Genomic DNA, 13,892 nt, shown 5'->3' on the forward strand with positions numbered 1-13,892 from the left:
TCATAGGTGTCACTGGTTCAACCTACTTATCATGTATAAGTACCTATCATGTTTGTTATATGGCATGAGACTCACCATTCTATCTTATTTACATCTCATATAAATAACTTGGGAACAAACATGATTACAATCTTTCTGGATAAGTCATGTCCTTATTGTGAAGTATTCTCGATTGTGAACCTATTTATGATATTTTGTGCTAGAAATACTGTCACTCATATTCTTAACAACTTAAGAATAGAATTTCTAACAAAATATCAATGGATCTTTTCTATTACACATAAATATGTTATATAAACAGAAAAGTAAAAATATCTTTTATTAATAAAATATACACAAGATACATACTAAATGATATGCTCTAGGGCATACTACTAGCACCTAGACCCTGGACCCTAATCCCTAGACCCTAGACCCTGGACCCTAATCCCTAGACCCTAGACCTTAAATCCTAGATCGTGGACCTTGGACCCTAGACCTTAGACCCTAGACCCTAGACCCTGGACCCTAGACCACCTGGACCTTAGACCTTAGACCCTGGACCACTTAGACCCTAGACCCTAGACCCTAGACCCTAGACCCTAGACCCTAGACCCTAGACCCTAGACCCTAGACCCTAGACCCTAGACCCTAGACCCTAGACCCTAGACCCTAGACCCTAGACCCTAAACCCTAGACCCTAGACCCTAAACCCTAAACCCTAAAATCCTTAACCTCAAACAGACCACGAACCTTGAATCACGAACTCAACTCAACCCTAAACCACAAACAGAACCACAACCTTGAATCCTGAACTCTGAACCCTGAACCCTAAACCCTAAAAAATCCTAAACCCTAAACCCTGAACCCTGAACCCTGACCCTGAACCCCTAAACCCCGAACTTTGAACCCTAAACCCTGAATCCTGAACTCTGAACTCAGAACCCAGAACCCTGAACCCAGAACCTAGAACCCTGAACCCAAAACCTTAAACCCTTAATCCTGAACCCTCAACCCTTAACCCTGAACCCTAAATCCTAAACCCTAACTCTTAAACCCTAAATTCCTAAAATCGTACCCGTAAGCCCTAACTGTAAACTCTAAACCCTAACTTGTACATTAATGCAACGAAATATTTTTGTATTAAATCATAAAAATAATATTTTTATAAATAATATAAATCATGAAAATATTTTTATAAAATTTTGTTTTAAACTGTATTAAATCCAATATTGTCTCTTCCTTTCACATATTTGTATATAATATATATATGCTATCCATTCTTATATTTTTATGTTTATATATTATATTTACTTAGATTTTATATGTATTGCTTATTCCTTTAGGGAAAATTATTATTTAGCTCATACATTTTAATGAAATTAATTACTTATTCTCTATATTTTGAAAATTAAACTATTTAATTCATGTATTTTATTTTTTTAAATTATTTAATTTTTTCATCAAATTTTTATTATTCATACTATTCAAATTACTATTTAGTTTCTCTATTTTAAGGAAACTAATTAGTTAATCTCTATATTTTGAAACTACTATTTAATCTCTTATTTTCATACACTATTAAAATTACTATATTTTAAAACTAATTAGTTAATCCCTATTCAAATTAATTACTAACTTGTTTATAAAAAAAGTTAATCCTTTTTTTTAATTTCTAAGTGATAAAAAAAATATTTTTCAGGAGAGAAATACATAAAATTTAAAAATAAAAAATATAAATTAAGATTCAGTTTTCACATTTTAAAATTTTTATTTTTATTTAATTATATATTTTTTAAAATATATAAATAATTAATTAATTTTTTTAAAATATAAAAATTAATTAATATAATTTTATAAAATATAAAAATTAAATAATTAATTTTATAAAAATAAAAAAATTAAATTATATACTTTTTAAAATAGATACATCAAACCCGAAATTTTGTTAAAATGTAAAAATTAAATAGTAATTTATCCGACACTTTAATGCTCCAAAAATATTTCCCTGAGAGCGGTGGTGAAATTTACTTCCGATTTGGGCGTGAAAAGAAGTGGGAGAGGAGTTCGACGCCGAAGTTGCTCCTTTGATACTGTCTCACACTAAGAACAGCAAATGTCGACCATGAAAATGAAGTTGCTCACAGCAAGATCACTGTCTTCTCAGTCCCCCTTGAAACTGAAGCAATCATCTTTAGTTCTTTTAAAACTATCCTATTCTTCCAACCCTTATTCTTCTTTCTCCTCTTTTGGAGAAACAGAGAGGCCAACTGAGACGGAAAGCAACGACGTCCTCACTTCAGGAATCAGCAGGCCACTATCGGAAGTTCTCAAAGAACTCAACAAAAGGGTCCCCGATTCCGTCGTAAGGGAACGCCGTGAGGATGGCTTCTCTGTCAAGTACATCCCCTGGTAATATCTGATATACGTCTATCATGTTTTTTTTTTCTTTTATCTGTTCTTTTTCCTTGTTAAATTAAAGCATTTAATTTTTGTTGTTTTTTTCTTTACTCTTTTTAATGAGTGGAGAAGTGAAATGGGATCTTTCTTCTTCTTCTTCTTCTTTTTGGCAATTTTTTTCTTAGTGCTAGTGACATTTAGGCCCCAGTTGTTAGGTTTCCAAAAATTAGGGAATCAAAGTATAGATTTTTAAATACTCCAAGAGTACCTTTAAATGATCCCATTATTTCACAAAATATGAATTCTATTGCAGCAGATAAGGCCTAAATTTACCTATTGTTGATGTTAGCGAAGTTTTTCTTAATCAGCATTTGCCTGTATTTTTATAGTGTTGTAGAAGGGTATCACACTAGGCTATGGTTGTTCATGCCTTTCCTATTCTTTGCAGGCATATGGTCAACAGGATAATGAACTTGCACGCTCCAGGTATGCTACTTTTAATTTCCAAACGCTTGCACATTCTTTTGATGACCAATTGCTCAAATTTTTATATTCAATCATTGAAGCTTTGACTAATATTGTACACCTAATCCAGAATGGTCTGGTGAGGTTCGGAACATAACTTATTCTGCTGATGGCAAGTCTGTGTCTGTTGTTTATCGTGTGACACTATATGGGACTGATGCTGAGGTATCTTTTCTCACCTTATGCTTCTTTATATGCGCATATTACTTGTTAATAGTACACTCTAAGCTCAGACTCTTGGGTTGTTTGTACTTTGTTTAAGGTCAGAGCTGTAGTTTGGTCTCTCCAGTTTTTGTGATTGGTCACTTGAGCTTGGCCAATGAGTCTGTGGCTGCTTTGCATCTCATAAATTGGGCATACTCTCATACATGATGTTAACTGTTCATGGAAAAAGTTGGATGCATATTATGCCTGGCCATCCCATGGCCATGGTGGTGAATTCATTGGATTTTGGAGAATATATAAGATTTTTATCCCTGGGAGCTTTAGTTGTTTTGTTGACTTATTTGTATTAGAGGGTAGAAAGGCAGCATGTGAGGAGGAATACCCAGAAAAAGAAAATAAAAAAAATCAAAACCAAAACTAGAATTTAAATCTATTGCTCTTAAAGCCAAATGTTGAGCATAGAATTATTCCTTTAAAATCCTTCCGTGCTAGAGGAGCTTTTTTCATGAAGATATCTGTGAGTTTATAATATGAGTTCTAAGTTGTAAGTAGAAGTCTTCATGTCATGTAATTGTTGATTTTCTCTGCAAAGAGACCTCTACCTTTTATTTAATTGGCAATGATGAGAGGAATTCTCAATTCAGATTTAATCAGATTCCCATAGTAATAGGCTTTTTTTTTTCTTAGAAGAAAATGAAACCTTTTTTCATTGAAAGCACTGATATGCTGAAAGTACTAAAATATATAGAAAGGGTATTCTATTCTCTAGAATGGAATAGCTTGCCTTCCATTTATTTTAGAGAGACTACTGGGAGGCATTAAGGATTAGATCAATTGGAAAATGGTATGTTTAAAAAAAGGAGTTTATTTTATAATAGATGATGATCTTGATTCTATGTCTTTTATATTTTTAATTAATGATGAACAACAAATGAAAGGTCACTCTTTTTTCTTAAGTTACTATTTAGATGTTAATATCCACAAAATTTAGCTTGTCTGAACCAAAGTTTGTGGAATGTGAAGAAGGTTTTTGCCTTTTGGAAGTAATATTAAGATGAGAGGCCTTTCTCAGCTGACTTGTTGGGAATATTGACTAATGGCTGAAAAATTAGGCTTTCCTTCTGCATATGTGGTTTCATGTTATAAATTTTTTGGTTTATTGGGGCATTATTCCTCAAGAATTCTTGATTTTAGCTTTACTCTATTATTTTGGTATGGCATTATTCCTCAAGAATTCTTGATTTTAGCTTTACTCTATTATTTTGGTATTTTAATTTTATTATTGTTTTATCTTTAGGTTTCCTATTTTGTTAATAGATTTTTTGTTATTGTTGCCTAAATAAAACACATAATTGACTATTCTATTTCTGATGTTATTGTTGATTGATTGAATAAAATTGAATTTCCAATATTATCTCTGTTGGTTAATTTCCCATTTGCTTGGTTCTACGTCAAATGGTGACCTATGCATTGGCATTCATTTGTAATGAGATGTGGGGATGTGAGATGTCGGCACCATATTTTGGCCGATCACCGAAGTCAAGGGACTTTAAAATCGACTTCCAGCCGACGTCCTTCGATCACAAATGACTTTTCCGAATATATCGATTGCTCGATCATGAAATAAACCGATTCCACACTTAGTTAATTGTTTTCCGATCTCTTATCAGAGGGGTTCGAATCAATAACGAGTCTCCGGACCATCCATTCTTGCCTCCGATCTCTCTTTACAAATATTGTGGAAATTCATTTAGCTAGTGTTAGAATCGGGTTCCTCACTTGTGTGTCCCATATATTTCTTGAAATAAAGTTAAAGGTTTCTGTCCGGTCTACTGACGATCCCGATCTTAAGAATTCAAATTAAGTCTTTCCAATGTTCTAAAGATTTACCCGGTGTTTGGTCATGGCTAAGTCCGGTCTCAGGCTTATAATGTTTTCCAATTTCTCATACTCTGATTAATGGTTGCTTTCAAGTTTAATGTTCAAACACGTCCAAACAATTAAGTACTCAGGCGCTTTCTAATCTCAACAAAGAAAGTAAATAAAAGGATTTCTATTCATTTCAAGGAAAATATATACAAGTCACTCAGCAGGTGGATCACCCCCAGCCTGCTCCCCGGATACATCCTCTCTCTGATTCTCTCCCTCTCTCTCTCTCTCTCTGGCTCCTTGTTGCTCTCCTCTTTGGCATCTGGGGCGAGCTCATTCATCCAGGAGAAGTCCTCTTCAGGATACCACTTCCTTAGCTCGGCTAGAAGGTCATTATGGGCGTTAACATAAGCCCCGGCCTCCTTTGTGGTGCTCTCCTCTTCCTTAGCTTGGAGCTCCTCATCCTTGGCTCGGAGCTCCTCATCCTTGGCTCGGAGCTCTTCCTCCTTCACCTGAGGGTCTTCAGCATAACGAGCGAGATCGGCAGACCAACCAGCTCGAGAGTCTTCAAGTTCTCGTTCCACCTCCGCTATCCTCTCCTCATAATGCTTCATTCGATCTTTCATGCTGGCAATGTAGTCATTAGCAGAGGAGAGCTGAGCTTGTGCAGCAGAGGCATCTTGGACCGCCTTAAGGATCTCTTTCTTTAAGGCGTGGGCTTTCTCTCTGTGTATGTGCTGGTTTGCAATGGCCTCTAAGCCTAAGCTCATTGTCTGAGCTAATATATCAGCAAGGCTCTCCTTTGCCAACCTGTTCCGATCTTCTTGGAAGCAAATGGAAGCTCCCATGACTTTGGCCAGGCCGGGATTCCCTCTAGTAGAGCAGTTCCTTTCCAGCGATTGGATTAGGAGTTGAGTGCCCCGGGAAAGCGTCCTGACCGTAGGACCGGAATACTCCCCTTCCACATTGGAAGAGATTGGAGGAGGAGGGGGAGGTGGAAGCTCGATTTGCTGAGGAGCAGGAGCGATAAAGACCTCAGGGATCGGTTGCTCCTGAGATCGTGGAGGAGAGCTCGGCATCTCTGCTAATTCACGACGAGAGGTCTGAGCATCAGCAATGGCGGCCCCCTTCATCGCCCGCACTTTTCTGGAGACCTCCTTCTTACGCTTGCGGCTTTCCTTGGAAGCATCGCCGTCCGCCATACCTGCATAAAGAAGAAGTCAGTGAGTTCGCTAAGATTCAGAGACCAGATATATGGATAGTACCAGGGCCGATGTCAGAGAGCTGAAGCTCGTATCCTTCGTCAGTGATCAGCCGCATAATCCAGTACTTTAGTTCGGCTATAACTGCATCTAAGCACGAGAATTTCTGGGTAGACGCCTGAGATTTTAACTCTTTCACCATGGCTTCTTCATCCTTATTTAAGGCGATCTTCTTCGGGATCGGAGCTACCAAATGTTGCCAACTTCGTGAAATACCCTCAAAGCCGTTCCGGATTTTGCTCTTCAAAATAAAGAATCAGTTCTTCCAATTCTTCAATGAAGAAGGGAGATCGGTAAAGAGGGAGCAGTTAGGCTTAGCCTGAAAGAATCAGAACTCATCATCATTTCTTCGGGCAAGCCTATGTAGAGCTCGGCAAAGACTTTGGCCGTGGATTTCAGTCCCTTAGCTTGGCAGAGACTCCGGAAAGCTATTAGAGTCTGCCAGGAGTTCGGATGCACTTGAGCTGCCGAGACGTGGTGGAACTTTAGGACGACCTTGTAAAATTCGTTCAAAGGGAAACGGAGCCCGGCCTTCAGCTGCTCTTCATACACCATGATGAGATCGCTCTTATCGAAGAAGTGATCGGCCCGATGATCGCCATGGCATTTGATCAGTTCAAAGGAGTCGATCCGCAGATTGTACTCCTGACTTATAGATTGGAGATTGGTTTCTCTCAAGACTGAAGGTAATTCATCAATTGGCAAGTTTTCTCTCCTCAAAGACGCCCCTCGCCTCGATCCAGTAGCCGGTCCGGTAACCGGAATGATGGTCGTGCTGGTTCGGCCGCCCGATCTAATCACATCGCCTTCTTCCGAGGTCCACGAAATATGGATGGAAGGCGGACTAGCAGCTCTCTGACCTTCGGCGCCACTCATTTTCACGGAAAACAAAAGAAATTAACCGAGAAGAGAATCAAAGACCTTACCGGAATATGATCGGTGCCGGAAAAACGTGAAGAAATGAGAGAATGCTGAGATTGCTAGCAAAGTTCTAAAAATGACATAAGGGAGCAACTGATTGACCCTTCCTCTATTTATACTCGTCTGAGCATTTAATGCTCACAAAGTCCCAAGCGGCGCATCGGTTAGCGGAATCGGCTTGCTTTCCTGACACATTGCGGGAAGATTCCAGAAACACAATAATAAAATCGAACAAATGAGAACGGTTAGCTAGGGTTATCGGATTGAGCAAACTTTCAAAGTCACAGATCGGCTAATGACGATTTAGTTAGAGATCAGATCGGATATGCATATCAGAGATCGAAAAAATAAATAATGCAACAATTAAATAATAACCTTCAATTAAAATCTGATTTCATTTCAAAAGATCAAATTACATCAGTTGGGCGATCTCAAAAGATCGGATTACATTATTTGGGCGATCTCTAAATTTCAACACTACATCTCACCTAGTAGTGGCCTATGTCAAAGCCTAGTCTTGTGGCTGAATCAAAAGATGTGTTTGATCTGAAAGCCGGCCACAAGTATTGGATAGATGTGCAGCTCAGATAGGGTGACTATGACTCTCATGATGGTGAGCGGAGTCATCATCGATGTCATCGACCAGAACCGAGCTGCAGTCGGGACGCCCGAAGTAGCAAGGGGCCAAATGAACTTCAAGAGGCGGTCACCTACATTAAGATTGAAATTAGCAGCTCTCTTGCCCGAAATCGGTCCACCCATTACATCGTTAGACCAATTTGAGATCAGCACATTCTTCACTTTCGACTTTGATCGGTAAATCCTCACTATCATCGGATGTTGTCCTCATGGTTCTCCAATCACCGGGATCTTAAATTTTCAGGCGAAGGGCAAAGAAAACAGTCGGAAAAAGATCAAAAGCAGTCACCATAGTCGGAATTATTACAGGAGAAACTAGAATCAGAGAAGGGGCTTTCTCACGGGTGCATATATATAGGGCCTAAGCATTTATTGCATACAGAAACCGAAGCGGATGCATCGGTAACCGAAGAATTAATTGCTTTGACCAAGGCAGGACGGATAAAGAGGAAGAATCTAAAATGGGAGAGATCGAGAAGCGATGAGGGACCCGATGTGAGGAAGATCGGAAAAGGAAAGGGTCATAATAGAGAGATCGGAAGGAATAGAGATCGGAAAGCACGAAGAGGATAAAATAACATCCAATCAACTCTCTTCATAATCAGTGTCGAGTTAGTTAAAGCGTTGCAGGCGGATCAAATCTTCACTGCTTCATCTGCAGAAAAGTCCACCTAGCTGACAAACGCCAAAACAGTTACGACAGTCCTGTACACCTTGATCTTAACCGTTGATCATACTTGTAAGGATGAACCCGGAGCCCTTGGATCGAAAGGTAGACGACAGGATCGGCGCTTTTTATTCCCAGCCCTCGGATCCATCTTGTAGGCAAGACCCTAAGCCGTTGGATTAAAAGGAGAAAGGACGGATATTCTGAATAGGATCCCAGCCCTCCATTTTGATTCTCAGACATCGGATCATGTACCTTTGAATCCAAACCCTCCGTCTCCCCAAGGAGATCTTGAACTTTCATTAAGAGCACCCGTTCTCTATAAATATCTGCATGCAATACTGTAGAAGGGACGGACAAAAAAAGGTAGTGGTGATTATAGTGGAAAGGCTCTGAAATTTAATTCAGTCTTGCTACTTTGCCATTCTAAGCTTTCATAAAATCGAGAAACTTCAGAAATCAAAGTATCTCCATCAAAGGAGTTTTGGACCCTGAAATTTTTCATTTTCAGTCTGTTCATTACTCTGCGGTACCATTTTTTGTTCAGTTTCGTCTTCATCACCCTAACATCAGCATATTATTCTCCAAGCTTGATCTCATTCCGACCCGGTTACCGTCGCTTCGGTTCAACTGCATTCTGACCTGCTTTTCGTTACTTCGAAGTAAGCATTAGTCCCTGGACCATCAGCTTTCAACTCTACAATATTTGTGGTCCCAGAGTCAGCTCAACAGCCTCAACCTCCCACAGGTAAGTGTCTAGATTGTCATTTTGTCGAATGCTCGTGTTACATTTTATCTGTTTTTATTCTTGAAATTTCCATTATGTTCGATCACATTAATAATCTCAACGTAGATTATTTAGACCGATAGCTATTTCCTAAGTCTACTTCTTTTCTTCATTCGTAAACTTTATTTATTTCTTCTTAGTTTTCATTTCCTTCGAAAGTAGGTGTCTTGGTTGTGGGCAACTCGTAGGTAACTTAAAAGATATTGGTAGAAATATCTTAATGTGAAGATTTTTTTTTTTTCGAACAAATAAAAATAATAAAAGGTTGAATAGTAGGCCAGAGAAATGAGTTACAAGGTCGGGCTACTAAACGAGCCCAGGAGATGGCATAATAGAGCGGGAATCGAGTTAAGATCGGATCCCAGACTAGTAACCAAAAGAGATCGGATATCGCCAGCCAAAGAGTTCTGACAAGGCGATCGCATAGGAGATCGGTGAAAAGTTCGGTCTTGTATCCACCCTCTAGTTATAAGGCATCAGTGGGTTAAGAAAAGCATTGTGTAAGTTTCTAGCGCCTTCAAGCGCCAGAATCCTTAGTCCAAGGTCCTTACGGTATGCGATCATCACAAACACTCTAAGAGATCGAGGGAGAGTTCTTACCTGATTCTCATTTAAAATAAAACATGGAGATCGGAAGAGAGTTTTTATCCAAGATCTTTCACTAAAAAAAAGAAAAAAACTTCAAACCGAATACTCTAAGAGATCGGGGGAGAGTTCTTACCTAATTCTCATTTAAATAAAACATGGAGATCGGAGGAGAGTTCTTATCCGAGATCTTTCGCTTAAAATTTTGAACCGAACACTATAAGAGATCGGGGGAGAGTTCTTATCTGATTCTCATTTAAAATAAAACATGGAGATTGAAGGAGAGTTCTTATCCGAGATCTTTCACTAAAAAAAACTTCAAACCGAATACTCTAAGAGGTCAGGAGAGAGTTCTTACCTGATTCTCAACCAAAACTTTTAACGAAATATGTGGAGATCGGATGAGAGTTCTTATCCGAGATCCTTCGCTCAAATTTTTAACGAACATACTTTAAGAGATCAGGGGAGAGTTCTTACCTGATTCTCAGCCAAAATTTTTAACAAAATATACGGAGATCGGAGGAGAGTTCTTATCCGAAATCTTCCACGTAAATTAATACATCAAGGGATCGAGAGAGAGTCCTTACCTGAGTTCTCTTAACTAAAACCTGAAATAAAACACCATGACTTCAATATATAAAATAACCCTTAGACAAAATCTGCTATCCGATACTTTCTAAGGGTTATCTCAGGTACTCATGTTCTTGAGTAGCCCTGAATAGTGAAATATCAAATGTTCCTTTTTCCCTTATGAAGGAATAATATCGTCACTCCAAACCCCTAAATTACCTATTTCAATTTATAAAGAACATAATGTTAAATCTGCTTACCCTCATTGAGGGACGAGGTGGGGTGCCTAACACCTTCCCCACCCGTTTACGGACCCCGAATCTAGAATCTCTATTTTCGAAGTGGTTGCTTTTTAATTTACCTTCACAAATGGTTTTCTTTAATTTTCCTCAAAATTAAAGTGGCGACTCCTTACTTTTCCCACTTCGGTGAAGGGCTTCGTCCAGGTGACCGCAAAATACCTTGCGACATGAGATTTTATCATGACATTTGGAAATGCATATCTTAGGGTTGAGCAATAAAATTTTATAACCAAAAAACTGAACTAAACTGATTGAATTTAGTTTTTTAGTTTGGTTTTTTAAAATTTTCGGTTTGGTTTCAATTAGTGAATATAGAAATTTTGATTATTTTGGTACTGTTCTATTTTACAGGGAAAAAAATTCAAAATAACTAAATTGAACTGAACCTATATATAACCTTTGCTACATTGTTTAGGATTAAGACTAAACTCTCTCTCATATCCTTATTGCCTCAGCCTCCTCCTCTTCGCCCTCCTCTCTCTGTTCATATTTCACATGCTATCTATGCCGATTCTCCCTCCCACCGTCATGGCTTCCTTTTACAACTCTCATCCTCCCTTCCATCACATGACTGAGATCATAGATTCATCATATGTCACTCACTTTTGCCTCCCTTCATCACATTGCAGCCATTGCTCATGGCCTATACTTCCATCGAGTTGTAACAACCCTTCCAATCTCACTTCCCGTGCTCACAGCCACATCCCACAGGTCACAACCTCCACTCACACTCATTTTTTGCAACATGGCAGCCATGTTTTTCATGTTTAGTTCAACTCTTATCCTCCCTTCCATCAGCTACCTATTTGTTGTTTTGATAGTTTCAATTTCTTTTCCCAAGTTCAAATTTGACACTCTTTTTTGTTGATTTTATGAGATTTTCATATATTTCTTGAACCCTTTAATATATTCTCATAGAATTTGAAGGCTGATAAAGAAAAGGTGAGATTGGAAGAATCGATCAATCAAACTGAACCAAACTGAACTGAATCGATTTAGTTCGATTTGGTTTGGTCTCTTTAGTTCGGTTTGATTTCTCATAAAATAAAATTTGGTTTTTTTAGCTCAGTTCAAAACCAAACCAACCCAATCATTTGCATGCTCCTTATCTCCAATTCATAAATCCAATTACGCCTTGCATAATGATTGTTGAAATTTAAAATGATAGAAAAGATATGAGAAAAATGATAAGGATTTACGTGGTTCGGCTACAAAGAGCCACATGCACGGATACAAAACTTCAAAGAGTTACATTTCATTCTCTTGTATTGTATGCTTTACATAATACATAAAACTCCATATCGATAATGGAAGATACACCATATATGTGGAATGCTATCAATAAATCACAAATTACTCCTAAGATTTTGCTAATCAATCTAATGATTTTTTCATAATCATGAGATTATTCAATGAGACACATCCCATTCATTGTAGAAAAATCTCATCAATTCCAACAATGATGAAGCCAAATTGTCTTACTAGGAATACTTTTAAGCTTTACTTGATTGATGGAATGACAGGGACATTGAATAGTTGTTATTTTGCATCCAATAGCTATTTGTAACTTTGGTTCAAATTTTAGATGTAGAATTAGTGCTATTTTTTATTCAGTGGTTTCTCCCAATTTCTCAAACCTTTCAAGTCTTCAACTTTGCGTAAATGATATACTCAGTTACTCACCACCAGAACCTAACCTTTGCCTAACTGAATTTATGTCAAGTTCTTTTAATACAGAAATGTATTAACTTGCTTCACCTTTATTCTTGAAAGAATGTTTAATGTTTCTGCTCTGTGTGTGTGTGTGCTCGTCTAACTGACTTCATTCTTGAAAGAATGTTTAATGTTTCTGCTATGTGTGTGTGCGCGCGTGCATGCCTAACTGACTTTGTTTTTGAAAGAATGTTTAATATTTCTGCTCTGCGTGTGGTTGCTTTTGGGGAATGCTTTAGTTCAGAATACCAATTACCAATGGATTGTGAATTGCAACGTGAAAATGAGACCACTGGATGGTCTTTACACTAATTTCATGAATTTGAATCTTTCACTGGACAAAATATGCAATTTAAAATAGGACTGAAAGCCCCAAATCATTCTCACTTGTGTTTCAATTCAAAGTAGGATTATTCTCATTTTTAAATGTTTCAGTTGCTGAAATTGTCTGTTGCTTTATGGGCATATTCAAAAGCTGATGAGTTTTCTGTTTTGAGTATGACACTTAGATGGGATCAGATCATACAATTATTCTTTATCATTGTGATTTGTTTCTTGTGTTTATCATGTTACTTGTGTGGAAAATTCAATTTATGCAGAAGCCTTTGGTGAATAATTATTTTTAAGGATAATAAAACCGAAAATAAGGTCACTTTTTTTTCGTAATTTATTCCACCAGATATATAGGGAATCGATTGGGACTGCTTCCATGGACGATGTAGGTTTTGGAGATCCTGTACAAAAGGCAGAAGCAATGGCATTCCGTCGAGCCTGTGCACGCTTTGGGCTTGGTCTTCATCTTTATCATGAAGATATGTCTTAGCGAAACAATGGCCAATGGTGGGGATTTTGTGGTTGAAGTTTCTTTTGCCTTTTGAGGCCAAAAATTGTAGTATTACTCAGCTTGTGGCAAATCTTACCATTACTGTGCAAGTAGCTTTATGCCTCTATCTGTATCTGGATTGGTATTGGAAGAGCATGACTGGAATATTTCTGCACCATAAATTTGTTAGATCCTTGATTCCTTGATCAAAAGAGAAAAACCAAGCAAATACATAGTCATTTGGGTGTCCACTGGTTCAGATCGGTTTCAGCCCTAGATCTAGGGATCCGGGCTCGGCCGTAGTCTTATCTGTGAATCTATCTTGGGTCTTGATTTTGATTCAGTTTTGATTTAATTTTGATTTAATATGATTTTAATTAAATTCTATCGTAAAGAATTTTTTTCTATTTTATTTATTTGAAAGAAAAAAAAAATCATCTAATTTGGAACTGAATCGGATTAGTTGGTAAAATTAATTAAGTTTAATCCATTTCGATTCAGTTTTGAATTTAAATTAGAATATATAGATAGAATAATCGCGGGTCGGTTTGAACTAATGGTTAATGATTGACGTGCTAGGTAATTTCTTCTTTAGAATTAAAAAAAATAAATTAATGGATGATACAAGAGTATACATGGATTCAAATCTTCAATTAGTTAATTAACTAGCCATGGAAATTGAAGC

At 37.6% G+C, this 13,892-nt stretch overlaps 1 protein-coding gene across 1 annotated transcript; it reads left to right on the plus strand.

The window, feature by feature from the left end:
* Positions 1 to 1,966: 1,966 nt before the first annotated feature.
* On the plus strand, positions 1,967 to 13,456 carry LOC110652327 (DNA repair RAD52-like protein 1, mitochondrial). Its single transcript, XM_021807889.2, has 4 exons — positions 1,967 to 2,391; positions 2,828 to 2,865; positions 2,975 to 3,069; positions 13,064 to 13,456. Exons 1-4 carry the CDS (start codon positions 2,096 to 2,098, stop codon positions 13,205 to 13,207), a joined length of 573 nt encoding a protein of 190 aa, XP_021663581.1. The 5' UTR covers positions 1,967 to 2,095; the 3' UTR covers positions 13,208 to 13,456.
* The last annotated feature ends 436 nt before the right edge of the window (positions 13,457 to 13,892 follow it).

Source organism: Hevea brasiliensis, chromosome 2 (genome assembly GCF_030052815.1).
Source record: "Hevea brasiliensis isolate MT/VB/25A 57/8 chromosome 2, ASM3005281v1, whole genome shotgun sequence".
In the NCBI taxonomy this organism is placed as follows: domain Eukaryota; kingdom Viridiplantae; phylum Streptophyta; class Magnoliopsida; order Malpighiales; family Euphorbiaceae; genus Hevea; species Hevea brasiliensis.

What these genes read in the sequence shown, in the direction of transcription:
- LOC110652327 (XM_021807889.2), top strand. Translation starts at nt 2,096, where the DNA reads ATGTCGACCATGAAAATGAAGTTGCTCACAGCAAGATCACTGTCTTCT. An exon ending in TCTGTCAAGTACATCCCCTG is followed by an intron (nt 2,392 to 2,827) that starts GTAATATCTGAT and finishes TATTCTTTGCAG; the next exon opens with GCATATGGTCAACAGGATAA. An exon ending in TATATGGGACTGATGCTGAG is followed by an intron (nt 3,070 to 13,063) that starts GTATCTTTTCTC and finishes TTATTCCACCAG; the next exon opens with ATATATAGGGAATCGATTGG.